The 17,511-nt window shown below is 38.7% G+C and overlaps 1 protein-coding gene across 1 annotated transcript in view; it reads right to left on the bottom strand.

Annotated features, from left to right (window-relative positions):
* The window catches only part of calcrl2 (calcitonin receptor-like 2), a 40,350-nt gene that overhangs the window by 8,632 nt on the left and 14,207 nt on the right, over positions 1-17,511 (bottom strand). The window contains exons 2-7 of the mRNA XM_085393135.1: positions 7,573-7,630; positions 7,258-7,432; positions 2,917-3,024; positions 1,215-1,327; positions 393-484; positions 47-176 (exon numbers count right to left, since the gene is read on the bottom strand). Coding sequence (XP_085249261.1) covers positions 47-176; positions 393-484; positions 1,215-1,327; positions 2,917-3,024; positions 7,258-7,432; positions 7,573-7,630 — 676 coding nt within the window. The remainder of the gene's footprint in view (positions 1-46; positions 177-392; positions 485-1,214; positions 1,328-2,916; positions 3,025-7,257; positions 7,433-7,572; positions 7,631-17,511) is intronic.

The following is a 17,511-nucleotide window of genomic DNA, read 5'->3' as shown; positions in this document are numbered from 1 at the left end:
AGAAAACTCATGAGTGTAATGAGATGAAGACTAGTTGGTGGCTCACAGAGTTGCTGGTGTCTGTGCCCTGGTTATTGACTATGCTGAATGTGAGCCATATCATAGTAACAATTGAGTTTAAGATGAAGGAAAGAAACATGTTCTTATGAAGGGAGATTCTCTGGCAGCTAAGGCTCCTGAAAGAGAGCAGAGAGAGCAAAGGAACAGCATTAATGGACTACCGTATTAGTTACGGGTGCTTCAGAGTGAACTAATACTTTTCTCAGGAGATTAATATTCCCATTCAAGCAATCACCATTATTTTCTATGATAATTTAATCATATGATTATGAAGAGGGAAAAAACAAGAAGCAGTCAATTAACCCAGACAGAAGAAACCTCCCATGACTCACTTGAAGTAGGAGAAGATGGTCAGACTGATGACTAAGGACACAATGGAAAGACTATGACCCACCATGGCCATGTAGTAGACACTGATGGCAAGCTGCAGGGAACAAATTGCTCAGCTATGATGAATGTAAATAGATTTATCGCTGACTAAGAGTGATTTTCTTTTAAAATTAAGATGTTAGCCAGCACAGAATACAATCTTTGCATCTTCTCTTCACAGTATGTGAAAGCAGCACACAGCAATGCAAATAAAACAACTGTAAACTCTCTTCTGAGAGAGAAAGTATTTGCTGAATGGCCATCAATTAAGATGCACTAAACAGTAATCACTGCTGGAGAAATGGCATGGGAATTTTAAATTGATTAAAGACAATATACAAAAAGTCTGACAGGCTTTAGAGATTTGTTTCTGACAGGAATATTCTTCAAACAACTGGCCTGTTCAGTCTAGACATGAGGTTGATTAGACTAAAAGCAGATTTGAGCAAGGTGAAAATTTCTATCAGAACTCTACTTAGACATATTTTGGAGGGTTAGATGAGTTTGCAAAGTTTTATGGCTTTCTAATAGTTAAATTGGCATCTCCAAATCAGATCAAATGAGATAAGATAAAATTGCAAGTTGAAAGTTGAAAGTGCGAACAAATTCTAACTCCAGTCAGAAAATTTCACAAAAAACATTCATTTATTCAGAAAAATAGCTCCCGAAACAGTGGCACACAGAACCAGATTACAGTAAAGGTCAATGCTCCAATTTGGTCAATTCAGCCAAAACCAAACCAAATTAAACAAATGCAGTAAATGATGAAAATAGCTCCATTTTACCTTGAGTTTGTGGTTAGTGTGTGCAGAACACATGGTGTAGTTAGACCAGATTCTCTTGCTCTCTGGGTGATGGAACCACTGGCCATCAGGATTACAGACTTTGGTAACCCTCTCTGTTGAATGAACAGATTTTACATGTTGTCATAGTTGGCAATGATAGGCCCATTATACATGAAATACAGCACGTGGACGATTTGTAGTACATGCAGTTAGGTCTGTTCTTTGCTGCACAAAGGGACAATTTTTGCAGTTTTGCCCCTGTAAACCACCACAGTGGATTTTAAATAAAACCATCAAATTGTCCTTGAAGTGAAGGCTTTTAGCTTTAATTAAAAGGGTTTAACAAAATTATTACAGTTTAACAAATGCAACAACTTTTAAACACAGTCCCCCATTTTTGAAGTCTCTAAATTAGTTAGACAAACTAACTTAATTTTTAAATATCAGGACTGTTTTTAATACTTACATGAAGTCAATGACTGCCTTAAGACTTTAACCCATGGACATCTTTAACCCTGGAGAACCCATGGGCTCGGATCTGACCCCATTGGTTCTCCAGGGTTAAATGCTGTTTTTTCACCCTTGAAATGATCTGCCATGTGTTTACTGTAGCTTATTTAAGTTGCTGTTTGTTTGTGGAACTTTCTGCATTTAACTAGCGAAAAGGTTGTTTTTGCAATATGCTTTGGGTCATTTTCGTCTTACCCAACAGTTTTGCAGCATTTGGCTGAATCTGAGCAGAGAGTATAGCCCTGTTCACTTCAGTATTCATCCTGCTATTTCAACTAAAAGTCAAAACACCATTCATCACTAGTGATCTAGTTCCACTAGCAGCCGTACGGGCACATGCCATAACAAAGTCTCCACTATGTTGGACAGATGATTCCGCTTTGTCTTCCTTTTCTAGTAAATTACCCTTAGTTTCATCAGATTTTTCTGGAAAGTCAAATCTGGTTTTCAGGTTCATTAGTGTAACCAGTGGTTTGCACCTTGTTGTAAACCACCTGTACTTCATTCATGAAGGTGTCTCTTGATTGCAGACTTTTGACAATGACATGCCTACCCCCTTGAAAGTGTTCTTGACTTGGCTAAATGTTTCAGAGTTGGTTTTCTGAACCATCGACAGAATTCTGTCAACATCCTCTCTAGTTGTCTTCTGATCAGTGCAAAAAATTGTTTTAACACTGCACAAGATTGTTGATTTGGCTACTCCTTTAGTTTTCCGATCACACTAATAGATTTATTTTGGTTTTGATCCTAATGACGGGCTTCTTCACTTGCACTGATAACTTTTTGAGCCTTACATTGACTAAAATGACTAAAAAAGCTATAAAACACAAATTCATTACTTTGAATGAAATTCAGACATTACGTGTCCTTTATTTCTCACGAAATAGCAAGGGAATGGACACCTGTCCAAGAAACTTCTTGTCAGTCCAATGAAAATGAAAATTGGTGACTATGTATCGACTATGTATAGAAATGCCTCTAATTCCTAAACAAATAATACAACATTTTTGTTAAACCCGTTTGATTGTGATTTAGAGATCAATCACATCTTCATTACTTGATTTAAAATTAACTATGGTGGTGTAAATTCAAAACTATAACTATCTTTGTTCAATCTATTATTCACTTACTGTATCAGTACAAATAAAAAAGAAGAATACAAAGAGACCATGTGTGTCCATTACGGCCTTACCAGTAGGGTCAAAGTCCATAAAATATGCTGGACACATCTGCATGACAGTTCCTGGAGCTGAATCATCCCAACATAGCCAGCCATCCCATGTACGGTTACAGTAAGGGCCTAAAGAGGGCAGAGGAGAAATGTCATTGAGATTTGCATGTCTGTGCAGTGGTAATTTAGGGTAAGATAACCATAAAACAAACACACACACACACACACACACACACACACACACACACAGAGAGAGAGAGAGAGAGAGAGAGAGAGAGAGAGAGAGAGAGAGCAGCTGGATAGTGTAGTGGTAACACTATAAGGAAGTTCTAACCAAGTGGTGGCTAAGATGAATAGGCACATAGACAGGGGTGCACATAAGTGGTCCGCAGGTGCGCATTCGCTGTCAAAATAAAAGACGTGCACCAGATAAGAAGTTGCAACGCGTGTTTGCGTAGATAAAAGGCACTGTTTTTGTCCGCTAGAGTGAGATTTTCACGGCATATTCTGCACCACATCTCTGTGCGTTCATCATTTGAAGCCAGCTCACCTCCTGCAACCACTTTTCAATACGTGCTTCTTTTGCGGTTCGGACTCCTTATGACATTTCTTTGGAGGTGGAGGAACACCAAAGTAATTGCTTAAAGGAGCTTATCTGGTGCGCATCTTTTATTTTGACAGCGAATCCGCACCTGCGGACCACTTTTGTGCACCCCTGCAAATAGCTCAATACAGCGGCACACAGAAAGGAATTGGCAGTAATACCAGAGGGGTAAAACACCAGCCACTTGTAGACAGAGCAGTTCCTCAAGACTGCAAGACCAGACTGACCAACATGTCCACTGCCTGGATTGACTACAAGAAAGCATATTACTCAATGCCCCACGCATGGATCCTAGAATACCTAACACTATACAAGATCAACAGGACCTTAGGAGACTTTAAAGTTTGTAATATTTGCAGATGACACAAATATATTTTGTTCAGGTGTGGAATTGCCACAGGTTTTGGAGATGATCATACAGGAATTAACGATATTAAAGAAGTGATTTGATATAAATGAATTATCATTGAATCTAGATAAAAACTAATTTATGTTGTTTGGAAACCAAAATAAAAATATCAAAGTAGAAATATGTGTTGACAATGTATATTTAGAAAGAGTAAATGTAATAAAATTTCTTGGTGTGATCATTGACCACAAGGTCTGTTGGAAACCACACATTACTTATGTTCGAGGGAAATTGGCACGGAGCATTGCCGTCCTGGGGAAAGCAAATAATATATAAAGTAAGAAATAAATTGCTTCCAAAAGAAATCTGTAAATTGTTTATAGAAAGACAAGGTGGGTGTAACTTAAGTAAGTAAGTAAAACTTTATTTATATAGCACCTTTCAAGATAAAAATCACAAAGTGCTTCACAGAAGCTAAAGAGGGAGGGAAATAGAATTTGAAAATACAAAGCGCTAGAACAACTTTGAAAAGTATGTCTATCTCTATAGCAGGAGTTAAATTATGGAACAGTCTAACAGAAGAAATGAAAGAAAGTAACAACATAAACTAGTTTAAAATGAAATATAAAAAACAATTTTTTAACAAATATAAGAATGAAGAAAACAGGGTTAACCCAGTGCGGAAATGTTGTTCGTAATAGTGTTTTAGTTTGTTTGTCTCATAATTTGTCAATCTGCAAACGTTACCACTCAGTCCTTATTTATATGAAAGTAACTATACTGTGGTGGGGCTTGTTTATTTGTTTTGTTTATTTGTTTGTTTTGTTTTGTCTTTGCTTTACTTTTACTTCATATGTTGTTTGTTTAATTTAAGGCTAAAAGAAAATTAAATTAAAGGCAAAATTTGAGGGGGTAGGGAATAATAAGTGTAGACTTCTGCCTACTCCTTTTCAAACAAAAGAATGGAATGATATTTTGTAATGAATGTGAAGGCGCATGTTTGAAATAAAAATGAACTGAACTGAACTGAACTTCATTACAAACTCAATGGGGACATGGCAAACAACTCTAGAAGCCAACTTCAACTGCATAAGCCTTAAACCCCTTGGTGAGCAATGGCTATGGATACCGACTATGGAGTGGAGCAATTGACAGCCACCTCCTCTACATGGATGACATCGAGCTATATGCCAAGAGTGAATGAGACATCGATTCACCAATCCGCACCACTAGGATCTACAGCAGTGACATCGGAATGTCATTCGGATTGGAAAAAGTTGAATAGTAACAAAGAGAGCGAAGGTAGTCAGAAAAGAGGGGATCAAACTACCAGAAATGAATTCTACAGGCAGCAGAAACCCAAGAAAGAAAAAGAGCAAGGAGAAGAATCATCATGGTAGGACAGGCCCCTTCATGGTATGTATGAAGGCAGATTGAGGAAATTGTATCAGTGGCTGGACAAAGTTGGACTGAAAGACAATACAGAGGCCCTAATCATGGCACCACAAGAAATAGGTCTTAGCACGAGCTCAATAGAAGCAGGGTTCTACCACACCAAGCAAGATCCCAGGTGCAGGCTGTGCAAAGATTCCCTGGGATACATGGAACAACATAAACAAGTGGCCAGCATATACACAGAAACATCCGTGCTGACTATGGCCTGGAAGTCCCACGGTCAAAATGGGACATGGTTCCTAGGGTGGTTGAGAATGACCAAGCTAAGTTCCTGTGGGACTTCCAGATACAGACAGACAAACTGGTGATAGCTAACCAGCCAGACATGGTAGTGGTGGACAAGCAGAGGAAGATGGCTGTAGTGATAGATGTAGCTATACTGAGTAATAGCAACATCAGGACAAAGGAACACAAGAAGCTTGAGAAGTAGGGCTGAGAGAAGAGCTCAAGAAGATGTTAAGGGTGAAGGCAATAGCTGTTCCGTTGGTAATCAGAGCACTGAGTGCAGTGCCCTTGAAGCTTGGCAAGTGCCACCAGTAGATCCCAGACATCCAAGATTTCTGTCCAGAAGAGCGCAGTCCAAGGAACAGCAAAGATACAGCTAAAAGAACACCCGGAGGGGCGAGAGGAACCCTAAAGTGATTATACACCAACTGCTCATTTTGAATTTATTTTATCATCCACAGGCAACCCTTTAAATTATTATTACTATTTATATAGATTTTCCATTCATTATAAATAGTGTGTTACTCTTATATAGAGAGTGTAACCACAGCTGGGCTACACAAAGCTTCTCAACAATACTCGGAAATTCGCTTATACCAGGTCCCACAGAGGCATGCTGGGAATTGAAACACACAATAACATTTCAAAGGCAGTGAAGTACTGAATGGGAGTAACAGGCACTGGGGAAATACAAAGGGCAAGTTTCCTTTCTTTCTGACTCACTTCCTCTCTCTCTCTCTTCCTCTCTCTCTCTGTCCCTCTCTCTTTCTCTTTTCCAAGGAATGTGCACACACCAAATAGGAAGGACTGCCAGTAATACACCTCACTTCCTTACTATTCAACTGCTATCAGTTACTTAATATGTTATATGTTGCTTTACGATATATATACACTACTGTGCTGTAAACAAAATGCTGTAAACAAAGAGTGCTTTCAGAAAAAGAAATGATTGTTTATTGGCCCCAAATGTATTCTGCAGCAGGATAATGACCCCAAACACACAGCCAAAGTCATTAAGAACTCTCTTCAGCGTAAAGAAGAACAAGAAGTACTGGAAGTGATGCTATGGCCCCCACAGATCCCTAATATCAACATCATCAAGTGCCTTTATGTATTTTTACTTGATAAACAGAAAATACAGCAACTGCTTTATCACACAGAGAGGTCTACACAATAGCAATGGACTCCTTTACTGCCCCCGAAAGGTGGAGGATGGAAAATATCCAGACTTTTGTTGATGGTGGTTCAGGGGTTTATTTCAAGCCAATTTCACATTCTAAAACAACTTAGTGGGTTAGCGGTAAACAACCCCACCTCCTGTGTATGCTTGCTCTACGGAGCTTTTAAATGCCATTGCTACCAACATTTAAAGTCTTCCGATATAGGTGAGGAATTTGAGGAGTTTTTCTTCTGCCTTGGTGAGATCATGAGTTAAAGTTTTATTTTCCCTTTCCTCTTCATTTACTAGTAATGCAACAAGTCATCTGTTCTAGCACTGGCTCTGATATAATTATGTGGAATGTTTTCCAAACACAATGAAAATAGATGAATTTTTATTAATTAATTTTATTAATTAATTGTTTCATGCATACTGTGCATGTTTATATTTGCAGAAGAAACGATTTCAATGCTTCTTTAATACTGCAGCATCCTCCATCTACCAGGAATAATATACTTAAAAGAAATTCATCCAGCTGGGATGGAACAATGGGTAAAGTGTTATCATCACCTTCTTCTGTTACTGGATCGTGGATTATTTTCAAGTAGCATTCAAACTGAGCAGCCAGGATCTGCCGTCTCGACTGTCCAAGTAAGTCGGCCAAATCCATGTTAGTAAAATTCTCCTGCCGTGGCATTGTTTTTTCAGTGACTGCCAGGGACTCCATATCCTGACAGTGGGCCACCTGGGCAAGGTAGTCATCAAAAACAAAGAGTATGTTAGCGATACTACAAATCTACGTCCTCTAATTTAATCAAAGCACATTCTGGCTTTGACATAAAGCATTAGACACTTAAATAGCTAATGGGTGAAAGGAGTACTCACCTCTGTGAAGAGTGCCAGTGCAACCAGCAGGGAGAGTGTTAGGGTTTTCCACATTTCTCTAAAAGGAAAAGAAGAACATGAACAATGTAATTGTGAAACATCTGTACGCTAAGTCTCCCACCATATGTACATGTGAAGTGGCTTCAGCTGCATCATTCAAGTACGACATAAAACCACCACTAGCATGCATGAAATCAAGCGCTCCGCATAGCGTCACTGTTGCAGGCCGAACCCAAATGCCTCTGTGTGAACGCACAGTTTTTATAAGCACATTCGTGTATGTTTATTCGCTGTTTGTGTATCTTCTCATTTATCAGCAAAGGAAGTTCATGCTCCCGCAGTCATTTCTCTCTACTGTCCACTCAGGGTCACAGAAACAGATGTGTGTTTATTGTTATTTTGGGGCAAAAGAGCAGCGAGTTCCCTTTAGCTTTTCATCTTTAATGAGCCAGCCAGTTACAGAGTCTCTAACAACAAATACACAGTCAGTGCTTTAATTCTGTTGTTCTCGCTCTCTATAGTCAGACTTTGTTTCGGGGATTTGCTCAATGCAAAAATCTACAGCTGCATATTCTGTTTAATTTTTCCTTGAAGCAAAATGTATTGTGAAACGGAGGCATCTACATTTTTTTTAAGATTTCAAATGATTAAAGTCAAACACAACTGATAAAATAGCAACATTTTATCAACATGGTTACAAAAACATTTTGCCAGATGTGAAAGGGATATAAACTGAAGAGTGTATGAGAAAAATATCTGAAAAAGCAATAAGAGTTCGCATTATCGTCAATAAATTCTCTGTAGGGGACAGAGTAATGAAAGCATTTTGACAGATGCGAATAAGAGAGATAGAAAAGCAAAAGGGGAAAGAAATGTGTGGAAATGTTGTGAGTCAGCGGTGTTGTTTCTCTAAATATTCAGTTTTATAATTATTTTTGTGTGTGTAAAAGAGCCTGGAGAGAAGAGCTCTCAGAATACAGGCAGACTTGATTTCATCATCCAAAATCTTCTGCGTGACTGGATCATTTTTTTCTCCACTCAATCCAACATATAAGATGAAAACGTTTAAGTTTACAACTGAAATATTCTTGTTTGATGCTTTTGTCTCTGTTGCTTATTTACTCATTGTGACAATAGAATATATTAAAAATAGTTTTGTAACTCTCGTGAAAATTTAGTTCTCTTATTTTTAATTGAACATACACTGGTGATGAAAAGAAAGAAACAAACACTGAACGGTGTAGGTGAGGACAGTAAGCAGGCTTGGTAGACAGATTAACAAATAACAGGACCCATCAAACGCTTAGTTATTCAAATAATTAAACATTTAAGAAAACATGCTTAAAATATAAACTTAATGTATTTCAATTAAGTAAATTTAATTTGACCAGATTCCATTAAATGTAACATTTTATATTCTACACAAGTAAAATTACCATATAATAAAATGAAGTTAAGTCAGCATTATCGACATCAATATTTTTTTAGTGTACTAAAAATAAACTAAAATAACAGAGAAAATTAAATGTATGCTGATTTCTTCACAGATTACAGCTTGTTCAAAATGCTTCTATCACTCCAGTTCTTGCTGACTTGCATTGGCTACCCATCAAATATTGTATTGATTTTAAAATCTTGTTGCTAATAAATAATATTGCGCCTAGCTATCTCACTGACCTTCTCAGCCTGTACACTCCTAGTCGAGCGTTAAGATCATCAGGTCAGTTACTCTTGGTGCAGCCTAGGTCTCGACTGAGGACCAGAAGACGATCGTGCCTTTGTCTCAGCTGCACCTAACCTCTGGAACAGCCTTCCTGCTACTACTATTCGTGCCTCGGACTCTATCCAATCTTTCACATTACGGTTGAAAACTTACCTATTTAATCTGGCATTCCCAACTAGCTAGTGCCCTCATCTCATCTATTTTAATCGTATTATTATATCTTTGTTTAGCCTCTTAGCTGATATTATATTTGTATGAATTGACCCTCCGAATTGAGGTCTAATACCTACTTTATTTAGCCCACACTTCTGGTCTAATTAGTGCTTCCCATCTGTTAGTGTTAGTGCTAGTGCTTGTTTTGTATTTTGGTAATGCCTTTTATATAAATTTATTTTGATCTATTGTAATATTGTGAAGCACTTTTCAAGCCTTTGGTTTTAAACGTGCTATTTAAATAAAGTTGTATTGTATTCTTATAAGTCTGGACACAGACTGGATGTCATGTTGTATTGCGTAAAACAGCTTAAACTACACTTATTATAATTAAAATATCAGTTCGCCAGTGTTAAAGGTTAAAGTCAAGTGCTTCTCAAATGCTCATGAGTCAGTCGCAAGCATACAAAAATGACTTGTAACTAGGTTTGAAGTGAAGGCAACACACAGGAAATGTCCCAAGCTCATTACAGCAAAGCTTGCCTGCAAGATTCTTTCCGAACTGCTTGCTTCTGCAGTTTTCCTCCACCAACCCAGAGAAAGTTTTGGTATTGCTGAGTCTGCTAAGATCAAGTGCAACCACGGATTACTTTAGATTGTTTAACCACAGCTTTTTCCCCCAGCTGAGGAGTATTTCAAATCGACTGCAGCACAGGGGGAATTTAATGTGAATATTGATCTTTAAGTAACTTACAGAAGTAAAAAAGTCACTTGTGTTTTTGCATTCTTTATATTAAGAATCATCAACTATTATCTTTACTACTACCATGTGCAAATAGGTTTCTGATTTGGTCTTTTAATGCCATCCTACCAGCGAAGAACAACATCGTAGCCACAGGCTATTGTAGCCTGCCCTTACTTTTTTTTTCTTCGCATCACAAACTGTGCTGTGACAGTTTTTCCCATGAACTTCAGTTCTGAGTTTCCGTCAGTGACAATGATGACACGCACAAACACACACAAATATTTATAATTATGATTCAATCCATCAAGAACCAAACAATGATTGCCCCTCTTTCTGTTTTGTACACAGTTGCCTCTCGTAATGTATTGTTCCCCATCAGAACATTGTTAACCCAAGGACACGCACCCGCACATATCATAATGCCTTGGCAAGTGCTCGCTATGTGCCATTGTCACCAATAAACACTGCTTGCAATCTATCTGTGAATTGTAGCCAAGTGGTTTGGATTGTCTTTGTTTTGCGGTAACAAACTGAGATGCTATTGCTGATTCGTCACTTCCTTTGTCCCTGTGGTTTTATTGTCTTTTATTTTCTCTTAGGCCGTCACCTCTCAATTTGAACTTAGGTGATGCAGATGCATGCTGATTTGACTGTGCCCAGAGAATTGTGTGTCCTATATTCAGCCAGACACATTAAGACGCACACATACAATAAAGCCAACACCCTTTCCGCTTGATCTCTTTCTTTTTCTCTTACTGCTGCTCTTGAAGACTCTTCCTCTCAAACTATTTTTTGTCCTCTGGTTTTTCTCATCCTACACTGCTTCCTGTCAGCATTTATCTCAGTCATACCGGTTCATCTGGTGAGAACAAAAGCCCGAAAATCACTGACATGTCAGTGAGACTGAAGAATATTGTGACTGCTTTTCTTTTACGGCTATGAAAAAAAGCTGGGAATCACTGCTGACCAGTGTTTGAACTCAGAGATTCAAACAGTGTTTAAAAAAAGAAAAGTCGTACTGAGTGCAGACATAAAAAAACACATCACTTTGACAAAGCATCAGCACATGCAGCTTACAATAACCTGGTTCATGAAGAAAACAATGAGTCTTTATACTGTAGCTCTGAGCACCATTACAGCAGGCCAGCTGGGACAGTATCACTAATACTGTGTAAAATAACAACAATAACATAAGTTTCCCCCCTAATTTAGTTAACCTTTCCACACCATTATATTAAGAAATTTTACTTTATAAGTCACTATGCTGTCAATCTCCAAACAATCTCCAAATTTTGACCATGTTTATTAAAAGTCCCAGCACCGTCTGCAGTACATGTAGCAGAGTAGCATAACAGCTGAGCAGACACTGATGTGGGTCAAGTCCCTGTGCTTTTCTTGTGTTGCATGGCTTACTTGGATAGATATTTATATTGCACTAGTCTACACTTACCCAGCGCTCAAATATTTACACTGTAAAACCAAAAGATCCACACACATACACGGAGCAGTTTCTATGCCCTTTTGGTGCATTTTGTCCAGCACACGCGCACTCATTGCCACTACATGGTGGTTCAGTAACTTGCCCTGATTAGTAGACCTAAGACACGGCTTTGGTTTTAATCAGCTGTGCTGTGATTTACCACCATATTTATACTTGAATGATCAGTTTTCCACAGATGAGGTTTTTTTCTTATAAAAAATAATTAAAAGTCTGTTAAGGCATTCTTGTGGTTCCTTGACTTTCCAAAATTAAAGCCTTCATCTGTCAGGCTCCTCACCTGTGAAATCAACCCTCAGTTTGACTTCAGGAAGCAGACATCCTCTCTACTTTTCTGCTCATACACTACTTATCCTTTTCTTTTCTCTTTCCTCTCAAACCCAACAGATCGTGGTAAAAGACGCCCGCCTCTCTGACCTTGATTGTGCTTGAGGTTTCTTCCTGTTAAAAGGGAGCTTTTAATTTCCACCGTCACCTACTGTTTTCTCACAGGTTATCATTTCCCCATTGATACTGTACGTCTTTACCCTACAGTATAAATTGCCTTAAGGTGTTGTTGTTGTGAGCTGGGGCTAAACAAATAAACCTGAATTAAATTAAATACTTTAAAGATTAGGTTTCAAAGTTTATTTTTTATCGGGCAGATCCCTCCTCAGATTAGGTCATCTACCCAACTACCAATCTTGAATTCCCAACTTTAAACATTCTTCTTCTCATTTCCCAGCTTCAGGCCAGCTTCTGTTTTATTTTCCCCACTGTGTCTCTTTTTCTTTTACTATCTTCATTTTTAGTATTTATGAAAGTTGCTATGAATTTATTTTTATTATTATTTTTTTATCCTTCATTTGTATTGTTTTCTTTTTTGATTGATTGATTGATTTTGATTTTACTGTTGTGCAGCATTTTGGTCAATGTCTGTTGTTTAAATGTGCTGTAGAAATAAACTAACTTGACTTGACTTTTTGATAAAGCTTACTGTTACTGTGGATCACGTGATCCACTAGCTGCTCACATTACAGTCCTCCATGAGGCTGATCCTGATCTTGGAAAAACTTCCTTCCAGGCTGATGATCCTGGAATAATGACCTTTTAACTGGAAGTGTCTTCCTGTTAAAAAGGAAGGCTTGCTCCACATAGTGCTTGCTCATAAGGGATTATTTGAATGTTGGGGTCTTCTCTCCAATATCATATCTCAATAAAACTGAATTTAATTGGAATTAGATTGACATGTATATGATTATTGAACTAGTGACAAAAGCACTAAAAGCACTATTTTAAAATTTTAATTTTAAAATAAAAATAAAAACATTAGCAAAATTACATAACAGCAACTAAACTTCAGTATAGGTCAGGCTTTTTCCAATAGCTCAGTGCATTCCTTTAATAGAGTTCTTTCTTTCTTTCTTTCTTTCTTTCTTTCTTTCTTTCTTTCTTTCTTTCTTTCTTTCTTTCTTTCTTTCTTTCTTTCTTTCTTTCTTTCTTTCTTTCCCTAGTGAGATGTTTAGATGGTCTGACAGTCAAACTGGTATGCATTGCTTGCTTGTCTGGTAACAGCTGTAAAAACAAATCAAGGCCACCAGTTCACCACATGTAGCAGCCTCACACTAGTAATAATGCAGGAGTAACAGCAGAGAGTCATCACCTATTGGAAGTGCTAATAACAGAAAATACTAACATGAGTCCAAACACGTGTCAGATGCTGTAGCCTTTCTTGGCAACCACAGAACTCAAGGTGATGTTTTCAGTGGATGGCGAGGTTTCACTCACAGACCTCGCAACATATGCGCAGCAGTTTGAAGTAATTAGGCCAAACTGCTACTTCACAAGTGATTTTGGCAAATGAATTCTGATTAAGATAAACTGTCAGACTCTAAAAGAAGGAGCGACCTAACAATAAAACCTAACACGTTTTATGGAATAGAAAATGAAGAAACATACCAGGATCCTGATGTTCTGAGGTCATAAAATGCTTTAAAAAAAGGATCAGTCATCTGTGGTATTGTGAGAAGCCTTTATTGCTAAAGACTTTTTCTCTCCTTAAACAGAATTGTTTCTCATTATTTTTGTTAAACCAAAGTGACTCTAATAAATCGTCCCTTTCCCTCTTTCTGGAAGGCAGAACATAAATATGTCTACATCTGAAAAAGTACAAACTGTACCTCTTGATAGTTCATGAGAAACAGAAACATGGGAGTCTGACTGGAGTGGCCCGTATTAAGCAAAAAGTCAGAGAAAAATATTGATAATGTAGAGATAGCTTAACAATAACAACAACCGTGCTATGTTTCTTTGGCCTGTGTTCCACCCTTTCATTTCCTTCCAGTGTTTGAATATCACCACACTGTAATGTTTTTGCACAATACACAAGAAGAACAATCCTGCCCACAAGAAAACCACCACCCTGTAGCTTTAACACTTCTTGTAATGAGGAGCTTTGAAATGGTTGCTGTTCTTCAGATACAGCAGGCATCAAAACCACATCAACATACTGAAGATTGTGGCCCACATAAAGGACCCCTTGAGCTCTCCTGCATTATCCAGGGCCCAGGGGAGAAAAAGCTTGACCTTGGCGCTTCTAAAACCAATACAATTGTTGTAGATTTCCATTTTTGAAGGAATGGATTACACCTTAAATCGGTGAGGTCATCTTTGCAAAAAAAGCCAAGAGTGCCTACATTTTCTGGGGGTGAAAAATGTAAAAATATACAGTCATCGAAAGAATTCTGCAGGTCTTTTGTAAGAGCATCAGTGATAGCTTGATTTGTAGCTATGACGAACATTGGCACAATCCCGAAGAACATTTGGATCAGGAATACAATAATCGTACTAGATCGGGAATCACGAAACACTTACAGGAACAAACTACAGTTAAATGGGTTAAATGAATCAGGACACAACACACTATCTACAGGATCAGTACACAATTTCTCCAGCTGGACATAACCATAGCAAATTTCCCATCAACCTCCTGGTACTTGGACTGGTACTTATACGTTAGAAAGGACTATATCCAGTCCATTTACTAATACTAGTCCATTTACGATTTATCCTTTGCCTTTTGGACACACACTGTTTTATATTTATCTTGAACTATGTCTATCCAGCTAATATTATTATATTTCATTTAGTTATTTAATTTACATGACCATTTTAATTTGAACAGTATATTTAGTTTTATAGTCTCACAGTTCTTAAACCTGGCTCCTATTTTATCTTTCAGTGTGAACAGACGCTCTTTTCCAAAAATGAGACGAATCAAGTCAATTCCATCTGAATCGAGCTATTTACTGACAAGCTCCCTAAACGGCTACTTTTTCTCAAACTGCCTTTTTCTTTAAATCAGTTGTGACGTCCTATAGTTTCCACAATGCCAGTTTGACAGCATCCAAAGAGTGGTCATTTCCATCATGAAGTTACATGTGCAACATGTGTAGGCAGGAGAAGCAGTGGTGATGTTATCAGCAGAAGATACAAGAAGACTTCCAATTAGGGGGGAACTACGAGAGACACAGCATGTCTCATAACATCACTGCATTCCGGTCTTTTGAGGTAACTGTTTCTGAGAAATAGTGTTTCTGTAGTGTGGTCAGTATGTCCTGTATAGCACTGTTTTCCCTGTTTTACTGTGTTTGCTAAAATCCCCTATTGTAGAGTAAGAGTTTAGATCTTCCCCAGTCCTTACTGAATAGATTTAATTCATTATTGAATCTAGTTCTTCATGATCAGTGATATTGTAGCAAAATATATTCAATTCAGTTCAGTTTTATTTATATATAGGGAGTGCAGAATTATTAGGCAAATGAGTATTTTGTCCACATCATCCTCTTCATGCATGTTGTCTTACTCCAAGCTGTATAGGCTCGAAAGCCTACTACCAATTAAGCATATTAGGTGATGTGCATCTCTGTAATGAGAAGGGGTGTGGTCTAATGACATCAACACCCTATATCAGGTGTGCATAATTATTAGGCAACGTCCTTTCCTTTGGCAAAATGGGTCAAAAGAAGGACTTGACAGGCTCAGAAAAGTCAAAAATAGTGAGATATCTTGCAGAGGGATGCAGCAGTCTCAAAATTGCAAAGCTTCTGAAGCGTGATCATCGAACAATCAAGCGTTTCATTCAAAATAGTCAACAGGGTTGCAAGAAGCGTGTGGAAAAACCAAGGCACAAAATAACTGCCCATGAACTGAGAAAAGTCAAGCGTGCAGCTGCCAAGATGCCACTTGCCACCAGTTTGGCCATATTTCAGAGCTGCAACATCACTGGAGTGCCCAAAAGCACAAGGTGTGCAATACTCAGAGACATGGCCAAGGTAAGAAAGGCTGAAAGACGACCACCACTGAACAAGACACAAGCTGAAACGTCAAGACTGGGCCAAGAAATATCTCAAGACTGATTTTTCTAAGGTTTTATGGACTGATGAAATGAGAGTGAGTCTTGATGGGCCAGATGGATGGGCCCGTGGCTGGATTGGTAAAGGGCAGAGAGCTCCAGTCCGACTCAGACGCCAGCAAGGTGGAGGTGGAGTACTGGTTTGGGCTGGTATCATCAAAGATGAGCTTGTGGGGCCTTTTCGGGTTGAGGATGGAGTCAAGCTCAACTCCCAGTCCTACTGCCAGTTTCTGGAAGACCCCTTCTTCAAGCAGTGGTACAGGAAGAAGTCTGCATCCTTCAAGAAAAACATGATTTTCATGCAGGACAATGCTCCATCACACGCGTCCAAGTACTCCACAGCGTGGCTGGCAAGAAAGGGTATAAAAGAAGAAAAACTAATGACATGGCCACCTTGTTCACCTGATCTGAACCCCATTGAGAACCTGTGGTCCATCATCAAATGTGAGATTTACAAGGAGGGAAAACAGTACACCTCTCTGAACAGTGTCTGGGAGGCTGTGGTTGCTGCTGCACGCAATGTTGATGGTGAACAGATCAAAACACTGACAGAATCCATGGATGGCAGGCTTTTGAGTGTCCTTGCAAAGAAAGGTGGCTATATTGGTCGCTGATTTGTTTTTGTTTTGTTTTTGAATGTCAGAAATGTATATTTGTGAATGTGGAGATGTTATATTGGTTTCACTGGTAAAAATAAATAATTGAAATGGGTATATATTTGTTTTTTGTTGAGTTGCCTAATAATTATGCACAGTAATAGTCACCTGCACACACAGATATCCCCCTAAAATAGCTAAAACTAAAAACAAACTAAAAACTACTTCCAAAAACATTCAGCTTTGATATTAATGTGTCACGGTCCCCGTGCCTGCTCGGCTGGCCCTGTGTGGCTACATGTTATGTTTTGTCTTTTCTCTCTCTCCTCTCTCTCTGCTCGCTGCCTGGGCGGAGCTCATTGTGAGCTCCCGGCCTCCACCACCTGTAGGCAATCACCTGTGGCTCCTCACCCTGTTTGCTCCCGCTACTTAAGGCAGTGACTGAGAGCACCTCGCCGCTGGACTATTGAATAACGCTCGTCAGTGCTACTTTAGCCTCAGCCAGTTTTGAGCTCTGTCCGTAAAAGTTCCGTGCTAACCCTTGTTCTCTGTATGCAGATTTCTCGTGTTTTGGTTTGGAGACTCTGGACGCTTTTCCCGACCCCGCTCTGCACCCCTGGGAACCCTGGCCCCCTTCTCCCTCACCTGTATATAGTGCACCTGGAGTGTGTAAATAAACCTGTTTTTCTGAGACTTCAGTCTGCGCCGAGTCCTCCCTGCTCCTCCGTGACATAATGAGTTTTTTGGGTTCATTGAGAACATGGTTGTTGTTCAATAATAAAATTATTCCTCAAAAATACAACTTGCCCAATAATTCTGCACTCCCTGTAC

The sequence above is a fragment of the Rhamphochromis longiceps genome, linkage group LG20, assembly GCF_057381845.1.
Source record: "Rhamphochromis longiceps isolate RC_006_pf linkage group LG20, R_longiceps_female_GT1.1, whole genome shotgun sequence".
Taxonomy (NCBI): domain Eukaryota; kingdom Metazoa; phylum Chordata; class Actinopteri; order Cichliformes; family Cichlidae; genus Rhamphochromis; species Rhamphochromis longiceps.
Note: the sequence above shows the minus strand (reverse complement) of the source record. Positions and strands in the feature narration are given on the sequence as shown.